This window comes from Hippocampus comes, unplaced genomic scaffold (genome assembly GCF_001891065.2).
Source record: "Hippocampus comes isolate QL1 unplaced genomic scaffold, H_comes_QL1_v1.1 scaffold53, whole genome shotgun sequence".
Taxonomy (NCBI): Eukaryota; Metazoa; Chordata; class Actinopteri; order Syngnathiformes; family Syngnathidae; genus Hippocampus; species Hippocampus comes.
In genome coordinates, this window is record NW_017805707.1 from 973,013 (window position 1) to 983,893 (window position 10,881).

General features: G+C 49.2%; 2 protein-coding genes across 2 annotated transcripts in view; both read right to left on the bottom strand.

The window, feature by feature from the left end:
• gpr85 (G protein-coupled receptor 85) overlaps window positions 1-7,933 on the bottom strand; it is a 15,810-nt gene extending 7,877 nt beyond the window's left edge. The window contains exon 1 of the mRNA XM_019883081.1: window positions 7,918-7,933. The gene's annotated coding sequence lies outside the window, so the exon portion shown is untranslated. The remainder of the gene's footprint in view (window positions 1-7,917) is intronic.
• The window catches only part of LOC109523658 (uncharacterized), a 16,224-nt gene that overhangs the window by 2,568 nt on the left and 2,775 nt on the right, over window positions 1-10,881 (bottom strand). Inside the window, exons 2-4 of the mRNA XM_019882955.1 lie at window positions 10,587-10,639; window positions 10,435-10,514; window positions 8,540-10,363 (exon numbers count right to left, since the gene is read on the bottom strand). Coding sequence (XP_019738514.1) covers window positions 8,540-10,363; window positions 10,435-10,514; window positions 10,587-10,639 — 1,957 coding nt within the window. The remainder of the gene's footprint in view (window positions 1-8,539; window positions 10,364-10,434; window positions 10,515-10,586; window positions 10,640-10,881) is intronic.

The following is a 10,881-nucleotide window of genomic DNA, read 5'->3' on the forward strand; positions in this document are numbered from 1 at the left end:
AGCAGCTGTCGCTCGTGTGATTATCAGGCAGTGTGAATGCGGGCAACCTTTGGATGTTTGTGTGAAATGACGAGATTTTATTTCTGCCCCCCCACCCCCTAAAATGTATTTCCGTCTTTCGGCTTGCATGGCAAAGCGATGCAGAAAATGATTTTCACCAACAGCTGTTGCCCCCCCACCCCACCCCGTCTGACCTAAGAGACTTGTGATGGCCGTCGGCGCTTGGGCAGTGTCGCCCCCCCCTACACACACAAGCATGTTTTGGTTTTCTATTCCCAGCGTGAGGGGAGATATCAGCCTGCCTGAATGTTACTGAGACCCAGAGGACTACATGCACACTCTTTCTCTTCTCACAAACACACACACACACACACACACACACACACACACACGTACACGCACGTCGCTGGAGCCAATGGAGGAGGACTCAACCTTGAAAACCTCCTCCATCCCCCTGGGGGGTTTCCCTAAATGGCCTGTTCATTCACTCCTTGCTTTCTCTGTGTAAGAAGAAGAAAAAAACCGCAACATTTGTTGGCGAGCCATTTCTTCTGCCATGTTGACAATCGCTGAGGGTGAAGTGAGCGAGGTCAGGTTTTGTGCCCTCGCGGTACATATTGATGATCTCGGCCGTTCCCCTGACTGACCGATATTCTCGCTGAGAAGGCAAACTAGCAGCAAATGAATTCACGAGGCGTTACGGTCGTCTCGTCGCGACTCGCTTGTCGCCGGGCGTTAGAGTTGACGGAAGCTGTTCTGCAGTAAAGGCGCCATAATAACGATATGAACCAAAGCTTTTATTGAAAGCGACACAATATCGTGGACCGGCGCAATCGGTCAAAGCGGCGAGTGTGAGCAACGGCTGGATTAGGATTGGACACACGTATCCATAATAGAAATGCTAGACGCTCTCAGTCTCCGTGTTGCCGGCTTGGTTCTGTCCTTGGCTCAACCTGCCCCAAAACGAGTATACATTTGCATGCATTAGCGCTCTCCCGTGGCTCGCCCGTTACCCGCTGCGCTGTCGAGCCCGATTAATGATCGGAGCGCACCACTCGCCGTGGCGGCCGAGTGGGCCGCCTGCCTGCGCTAACATCAAGGTAAAAATCTCAATTTGGGCTCTGACCGAAAGGGGAAAAAATGGATTAGCGTGCTGTATTTTGCTGAGAAATGACACGTGTGGAAAGCTGTTGGAGCACATACAGTGTAGGGTTGATGCCCTCTGTAGAAAAATAATTCGGCGTTCCATCGTCCTATGTTCGCATAGCGTTCGCTTTGATCGACCTGTCGTTGGCGCGTGAATGAGCAGAAATTCAGCACTAAGGGACAGAGACAAGGGAGCTCGTGGTTGATCAAAATGTAGCTTAGAAGCTTTGACAAAGAGCATCCAGTCCCTTTGGGCTAGGAGCCCTGGCAAGGTGGGTGCAGTCGGAGAGCAAGTGGGGGGGGGAACGGGGAAGGCAGGTGGCCTCGGTCCAACAGCGCAGAGGCCCAGTCAGACATAACGCGGCATAACTCACTTGAATGACATTTAAAGGACCTTTTCGGCGCAATCTGGAATCCACGCTGCGCCACATTTGTACCCGTCGTTTTCATTATTATTCAGCTATTGCACTTGAGAGATTGGCTCTTTTCTTTTCCTCGCTGGGTGGCAAATGCGAACAAATTGAACCACATTGGTGCTCATTAACTGTTTGACATTTGTGTTGGAGATTGAAGAAGGAAGGAAGGGAGGGTCGGGTTAGCCGCGCAAACCCCTGGAATGCGTCATTTGCTCGCCGTGTTCTTGCTTCGGATTTCATCATCCGCTGCGCGGAAGACACCTCGCATGTTCTTCCTCTCCAATGGAATCCCCATCCCCCCTTTCTCTCTCCCTCTCCCCCACTTCCTCGCTTTTCTGAAATGAGGGCATACACAAAGAGGAGGGAGGAACAGATTTGGGATTTTAATATATTTAATTTTGTCTGTGGTGAAAGTAAATGGGAGTGTGAGCTTATTTCCTCCCTGTGTTTACATGTGCAGGCGGCTGAGCGCTCCCCCTCCATTTCCACTGGCACACTTGCCGCCTGCACTGATTTGAACCCACTCAAATAAGTCAAGAAGCTTAAAAAAATATGATAATGTCATTTTTGACTCACACTTTAGTGGAAAAGTCCCAAATGTGTAAATATTGAAAACAATCACAGAAGAACCAAGAAGGTCCAAGACTTGACCCCTGAGGAACTCCACCTGACATGTCTGTTTGAGCCGAGTCAAAACTTCCAAAAGTCAGAAAATATCACCTTTTGTTTGTCTGTTTCATCAAGAGTGACAAAAACACATTATAGATGCTAATTAGCATTAGCGCAAAGCTATCAACCTGAAAGTCGAGGTTATGTGGGTGTTTGGAATACACAGGGCGGAATTCTCTTTGTTCGATGCTTAGTTTAACTGAAAACTTCAATTGGCAGTGCCAAGTAACCTTGTTTTTTTTTAAGAAAGCAAAAAAATGACCTGACACTGAATGTTACGCAGTGTTGCCATGGAGATAGGCATTCAGGTAGGAGAGCTGGGAATGATCCGTTACCATGGCGAAGGCTTTTACTTGGCCAAGTGCTGTTGATCGTGATGGGAGATGGCTCTCTGGGGGCCGTTCACGCACCCAAAACATTCCCGAGTGATGGAGCGTTGATGGTCCTCCTTGGATCTATTCATTCTACGTCTGTCTCCCCGGCACGTTTGATTACAGGCTAACTGGACTGACTGACACATCTTGGGACACTTTTATTATCTACTCGTGGAAACAGTAAATGAGATTGAAGCGGAGGCCTTTGATGATTGCCATGCGAGGCGTTGAATAATCATCACCACCTTGCCGTGCCTTCATCAGCATTCCGCCTGGATCGCTGTACCTGATTTATTTCTCGCCCTCGCAGTTGTGCGCATTTTTATCTTATTTTTTTTTTTTGCACGGCGCGCAGACAAGGTCGCAAGAGTGGCAAAGCGGGGAAGAAAAACATCAAGTAGAAGATGCGGGAAAAAAAAAAGAACGAGGACATAAAAACATCTCTTCTCTATGGTTGTGATGCAAAGACAGTCGCCATGGCAACACAGCAGTCCCACTGTCGGCGCCTCTCCCTCTCCGCCTTCTTTTTGCCCGCTCAGCTTGCCAACAAGGTATACAAGCAGCCACCCTCGACACCCACTTATTGCCATTTGTTGTCTCCTACAGTGGTTATTTGGCATATTGCAAGAATTTATTTGGATTTGCGACAGGACCTCGACTGTGACTCCTAACAATGGGAAAAAAAAAATCAATTACTGTCGACAATCTTTGCATGTAGTAACATGTGGAGATTCATTTAAATAGTTGATTGAGTAACCCGAATTTTGGGGTTAAATTAATGACCCAAAATGATGTCAGATTGCATCATAAATAAATAAATATAATAATAGTTGATCAAAACAGTTTTTCTTCATCATTCACCGGGGCCACTATTCGAGGTACCGAGAACTAAGAGCCTTTTCCGTTGCCGGTCCCTCTCTTTGGAACGATCTCCCGGTGAACGTTGGGCAAGCCTCCTCACTGAAAATCTTTAAAACTCGACTTATAGCTCCTTTTTTTATTCTTTGGCTTATGACTCGGCATGAGACTTGATTTTGAGTCTTTACTCCCTTATGCATTATTCTTGCTCCGTGCACTTTGTATACAGCGGTGGTTGCTTTAAAGTGCTCTATAAATACAGCTGAGTTGAGTTGAGTTAAGTAAAAATAGGGGCCAATTTATTTTTATTTATTTATTTTTGCGCAGCACAAGTTGCTCCTAAATGCATTTGAGCATGCTCACAAATTTTTTACCTGCCTGCTTTCGGAGCTTTTGAATAAGCGGTCCTCTTCATCTTCGGTCTTTTTAATCGTGCTAATCTCCCTAATGAACCAGAGCAAGCGCATGTAAGGGTGTTCGGGGTTCAGCTGGAGTGTGATGTGTTGAAAAAAAGATTAGTACAAAGAGTCAGTGAGAGCAGAGAAGCACTGATTCCCCGTAAGCTGACAACAGCAGGTTGAGTTGCTGCTTCCGCTCACCTGTCACTCAATGTCAATCCACTGGACTTGCTGTAGATTTGCTCTGTCCATCACACACACACATACGCACACACACACACACACACACACACACACACACACACACACACACACACACACACACACACACACACACACACACACACACACACAGTACTTTACTTACTGTGACGCATACACACATTTACAGTACATCACACACTGGTCCTCACAATTCGCCAGCCTTGTAAGCAGTGTAACACACAGGCCGGTCTTCCCTCACACTCTCCTTGACAGTTCATGGAGAGACAGAGAGCGATAGTGTAGCTTGCACGAATTATGTGTGCGTATGTATGTATGTATGTATGTATGTATGTATGTATGTATGTATGTATGTATGTATGTATTATTACGTACGGCGCAAACTCTCTCCCTCACTGATGAAGTAAAATCATGTCCTCTGTCGTCATCCTGTTAGCGCCGGCTGCAGCTACGTTGATGACAGACACCATGCTGTTTGTCCCCGCGTGCCCATTTCTTTACTTTGGAGTCCCGCAGAGAACATGACTGTGACCCCGTGACATTCTCCTGGCACAGTTTGCTTGCCCCTTTGACAACATGCGATTTTTGTTTTATTTTTGCGTGTTTTTGATGGGATGTATTGAAGGGATGTGTTGGACAGGTGCAATTGTGGAGCGGAACTTACTGAGTGAATACAAAGGCCAAATGCTTCCAAAAAGGTGATTTTATAAGATCATGTCTGGGGACATCGGCCGTATTTTCATTTTGTCACATCCACATGGTATTTTAAGGGGAACGCGGGGTATAATGTCGCTCCCTTACAATTGACAACGAAGCTCTTTAATTCAAGTTAATCATGTTTTCTTCATCGATGGGAGAGGGAGTAGTTGCATGAAGGTCATTCGAGTTGCGCTGCACTTTGATTGATTCAAAAAAATGTGTGCGTGCGTGTACTTGTTGCCATCCAGAGACACACGGACGCGGAAAGAGTTTTGCGTTGATTTACAAGGCCACTGCTGTAAAAATCGATTCAATTCAGGTCACCCTTGTACGCAGGGACGCGGTGTCGCTATCTTCCGTCTTTTCTTTACATTGCCTTCTACAGACATCCATCTGCTCGCCCAGCGCTTTTGTCCTTTTCGTTCACCCGTTTGCCTCCTTTTATAACCGCTCGTCCATTTATCTGTCGCAAGATGGGCAAAGAGAGCAAGGAAAAGAAGTGGAATTAAGTTCTCAGTAAATGTGTACTTTCCTATCTCCTCATTAAAATGCCGCTCGTGTTCTCCGTCAGACATCAGAGGAATGTCCGCCTGATTAAAACGCATTTTGATATGTTTGGACGCATCCAAAAACGTATTTGAGAAAGCCTGCAGATCACGGCGGCAAAGCGAGGCTAACGTTGGACGGAAGAGGAAACCGGAGAGACAGGGAGGGGGAGGTAAGGGGGGGAAGTTGATGCGAAGCAAAAAAAAAAAAAGATGAAAGTAGAATCGGATGAGATAGACACAGTCTGCTCCATGCGTGACCTTTTTGCAGCAAAACAGCCGGGAAGGGAGAGGAGGAGGCTTTATGAGCTGCCAGAAAATATGCTGGATTTCATGATTGGTGTACATCAGGGATTTCCAAATTGGAGTGAGTGAATATAAAAATGGCACATGAATAATTGGATGATTGAAACAAACAAACAAAAAAAAAAAAACCCTTGCTAAGCGTGAGAGGAAAATTCTCCAATCAACACGCACATAAACACGCACTTCAAACGAACTGTCAACGGTTCTTGTCAAGAAGAAAAAAAGAGAATCGGTGTCGTTTGCGTACTTTTGAGATCAGAGATGTCATTGGTGTCGCTACCCGAGACATCTCCTCGACAGAGGCTGAGGCGCAAGGTTGTTCCACTTACGCAGTACGTCACCCTCCACCCCGTGTGCCTCCCCCACGCGGCCTTGTTACGCTTCGCAACATGTGAATCGAGGCGTCACAAACGCAGACGTGCATATGGCGCTCCGAACATGACATCGTTACTTGGCAGCAGACTCCCCCAATGAATCCCCCTCTCCCCCTCACCGCCACAAAAAAAAAAAAAAAAATCTGTGCCTTCTGCTTAAAAAATCCACTGTGGAGAACGAGCAGAATCATCATCTTAAGACATTTAGACATTTTCAAAAGATTCAAGTGTGGAATATATTCTGTTAATTCAAGTCCCTTTCTGCCCCTGCCGCCTCTCCCTGTCCTTTACCGTATGAATCTTCCAAAAGTTAGACAGATGACATCGCTTGCTTGATGTGGCAATTTGTTCCTCTAAAATCGTGCCGGGTGTACCGAACGATGCGTCGGTCATCGCGGTGGCATTTGCAGCCATATGGCAACACGCCAATGAATCCCCAAACAGGCTGCAATTAGTATTGGTTGTGTGGTCTCGGTGTCCCACCTCCGTCCCACCCTCCACATGCCAAGTGTCAGAAGCACCAGTCGCCGGAAGCTTTGCTGACATATGAACTCGAGGACAACGGGGGAATGTTGAGCGGCAGTCGGATTGGATAGGTGCAAGGGTCAGAGGTCGTCATGGTGGCAAAGTGCAGGATGGATGCATGGATGGATGCATGGATGGCGCTGATGGTGGAGTAGGCCGGACAATGCAGTCTTGTCAGGTCTGCGATCTGTCATCCGAGTGCCTCTGGTCCCCCCGGGCCACGCGGCAAGGCCCAGCCTCCACTAGAGCTCTCATCCACTCACGCACCATGTCCTCATTCAACCTCTTGTCCCCGGCAGTGCACTTCATTGCACGCTGTTTTTTTTTTCTTCCTTCTTTTCATTCCTGAATTTATTATTTTTTTTGCCACAGTGGGAGAGAGTGGGGGAGGAGGGGAATTTGCGACCAGATTGTTTGTCTGTCTGTCGCTCTTTGCGTCACACAACTGCAAATGATTCAGAATGACATCTCCAGTCTAGGATTATACACATGGTGTCAAATATTTGCTTGAGGTGATTTTTCTCTTTTGGTTTCTGGCGCACGAAACCATTGAGCACACGAGTGTGATGGGTCATAAGTGAGGCTGCAGCGACACCTGCAGGAAAATAGTGGCGTCGCAACATAAACCCAATCTTCCTTGTGTTCCCTTACTAGTGTGTGCGTGCGTGTGTATGTGTATATCTCCCTAGCAGAAATATAAAAGGTCTATGGTAACACTTGCTGGTGTTTGGAACTGTTCCTAATTCCCTCCTCCTTGACGAAGACCCCCCCTGCAATTCCAGCTGAAGAAAAACAGGAGGCCAAGGCATGAGCGGACCATAATACATTTCCCCACATGCATTCAGAATATTTTGTTTGCCCCCCGCCCCCTCAATGAATCCTCTTCTGAACTGTGGAAGCAGTGCCAACACTTGAATGCATCGGATGCATGTCGGAGAATACCACTCACATGATCCGTGATATATTGTTTCCCTATTTTAACCTCCAAGGCCTTCCCGGAGCACTGATGAGCTCGCTTCTTCATCATGACATCACTCGATTAAAATGCATCCACCTCTAGCGGGTGACGCGCTGTGATTTGTGAACAACAGGAGTGGACGCCTTCCGAAATGGCCTTCTGCCACGCCGACGCCGCCGAGCGGCCATCTGCTTTGAGGCGGCCGGCGTGGTGTTGGCGCCCGTTTGACGAAAGGTTGACATACCCCGGACCGGATCAAGTGACTGCCGCCGAGCTGCTTTCCCACCCACGGTGAGGTGTCATGACACACTCGTCGAAACGTGAGCCCGTTTTGAGTCTGTGACGTCATAACGAGACAGAGATAGATTGATGACGCATGAAAAATAACAACGCGGGAAGGCCTGCCTGGAGTGAAATCCATGAAGACTTGTTTTTAAAAAAGAATGAATAAAAATAATGACCAATGACCAACTTGAAGTGATTCTATCATCAAGCCCTGCGATGCGTTGCCTTCAGTGGCTCCCACGAGGAACCGTGATAAAACGGCGCTCCAAAATTTGACTTGCTTCCAAGTCTCGTCGACAGGCACTTAAAGCCAAGCGATGGATGGCTCCGCAGAGACAGAGGCGAGGAGGGAACGGTTCACAGAGTTTATCCGCGTGAATGGCGCATCTAAGCGGCAACGTCGCGGGTAAAGTGTTCCTTTGCTGTTGCTAGGGAAACTTAATTGCGGGCAAAATGTAAAACAGCCAACCGCCATTCACAGAGCCGAAACCCTGACGAAGATGAACTGCGTTCGGTCCCTGCTTGATTTGTTTCGATTGCCAAAAGTGCAAAAAATGGTTCTGGAGCCCCGAAAAATGATGTGACCAGTGGTCCATTTTATTCAAGACAGTCGGACAAGCACTGCACCGCGTGAAAGGTAGGAAAGACAAAAGTACAAATATAGTGTTCTATCTCTCACACACACACACACACACACACACACACACACACACACACACACACACACACACGCACAAGCTGCATCTTATTCGGACCTAACTGACATCCGCCTTGTTTGTTGCCCCCCGAGCGCCTCTCCACTTGCAAAACCACCAGGCCATGGAAAACACGTAGACCGCAAAGAATGCCGGGAAGTCGTACAGGACCACCACCACCACGACAAACCCGGCGACCGGCAGGCTGCAGGTGACAATTCGGGTGATGTGACTCAGGATGTACAGCACGCTCCACCACATGAAGCCACCGGAGGGACCGCGTGTCGACTTCACGCTTTCCTCTGTGGAGATCTCGTTGCGTCCAGATGGATCCTGGTCAACTCTCGCCACTACGTTATCGTTTGCCTTGGCTCGGACGTGACCGTGGACTCCCCTGACGGAATCGTCTCCGGTTTGTCTGGACTCAATCGCTTCGAAAGCTTTGGCCACAATAGGGTCCGATTCCTCGCTCTTCGCACCGGTGCCCTCCAGGTCCCGATCGAAGTTGACTCTTTCGGATGATTCGGTTTGGTTCCAAAGCTCTCTTGACATCTCGCTCCTTGCTGGGCTGTCGCCTCGTTCCTCCGCATGGGTCGATCCCCAACGTTGATCCGGATAGAAAAGCTTGTCATGGACGTTTTTCGTTGACGGATCCGTACGGCTGTCCCATTTTTCTCTCATGATGGAGGTTGTGTCGGAGATGACGACACCCGGTGAACCCAATTCGTCATTGTTTGCCCGAAGTGTGCAATTAAACGTTTCTTTCTGATGAGGTGAAGCCGCGGCTTCAGTCTTTGAGTCAACACCTCCTATTTGCTCCAGATCGGATCGCTCTGCAGGTTTTATTCCGCAGCTTTCGTTTGGCTCAAGCGGGCTGTTTTCCGTTTGATTTTCGCACGGCTCATTTTTCGGAGACCCGACTACTTCCTCTTCCGTGGATGTGACGGCACGCATACGGTGCATTGCGGCTCCGTCCGCCGCCCCTTGTTTTTTTGTGTCCCTGGATGCCACCATGTCATCCGTGTCTTCCCATTCCGGGCTTTCTCCCGGCAAAATCCGATCACCGTCGCCACTGGCCTTCTGAGCCCCTGCAGTCACGTCTGATGTCCTCGACCCCCTCCGGCTCGTTGGTCCGGCAGCCGCGAGCTGCATGGAGGCTTCGTCTCCTTTGAGTCCTCCTTTTATCCGGTCTTCTTTGCGCTCGTGACACTCACTTGAACTGTCACTGCCAGCGACAGGCCGGGTGCACGACCCAAGCGCCACTCTGTTTTCACCTCCGCCGACACGTATCTCTGAGAGCTGGCGGGGCTCGGAGTCCAAGGAAACGTGAGCCGGCGAAGCATGTGACGACGCCTGACCGACAGCTGAGGCTGCCAAGGTGGCCGGCCGCACCTTCTGAGGTCCGTGCTGGTTCTCGTTGGCCGGGGGAACCGAAGCCGCGCTCTGCAACCATTCCGACTCGGGGACGCCGCCGTCGCCCTCATAGGGAGGCCCGCGAATAAACGCCTGCCAGACGTCGCACACGGAGCTTTCATTGTCAGGGCTCGCACCTTCCCCATTGAGAAAGTTGGTCCAAATATCATTGACTGACAGCGCACCTTTGACATTTTCCTCGGATGCTTTGGACAAGGTGACTTTGGCTCTCCCAGTCCGGATATTATCCACGTTGGAGCTCATCCACTGCGGCTGCTTCTCGTTGTCCCAGTCCAATGTAATCAGGGGAATTTGGTGATAGGTCAGCACTTGTTTCCGTTGGCGTTGAAGCAAAAACTCCCCCGAGGGCTGCGGGGCGTCGGCGGGCTGACGCGAGGAAGCTTGCCCCCACCTCTGGGAGAAGATTTCTTTCACGTGCATCAAGCGCGCCGCTCGCTGTCGGCTTTTTAGGCCCGCCGCCTGTCAAAGAGGCCACGAGGTCAAAGTTCAAGCAAAACAGTTCAACGGTGTGTCGTTTGTTGGACCCTCACCATCGGTTTGCGTTCAGCGGGGAAAAATAACCTGCGGCCCTCGGCCCTCGTGCCCTCCGCTTCACGTGGGGCCTCGGTTTCTGCAGGTCGACAAGGGCCAGAAGTTTAAGGGGGGGGGGGGCGGCCTTGACAAACGCAACATACAAACACACCTGCGGCAAGGGTCACTGTGTCCGTATTCTCCTTTTCCTGCGCGCTCGCCCTCCTGTAACGGCACAAACATGCACATGTGTCAGTCTCAAACGGATTTTATTCAGGATTTGAATAATCTGGCTCTGATTATGTCACATCTGTTAAAAAAAAAAAAAAGTCTCCTGTAATCCCAGTTTCCTGCATCACAATTTGTTCTCATGCTATGCAATGTGTGTGTGTGTTTGTGTGTGTTTGTGTGTGTGTTTTTTTTTTTTTTTAAATGACTGTCACGTACACACAGGAAGCGCATGTCCA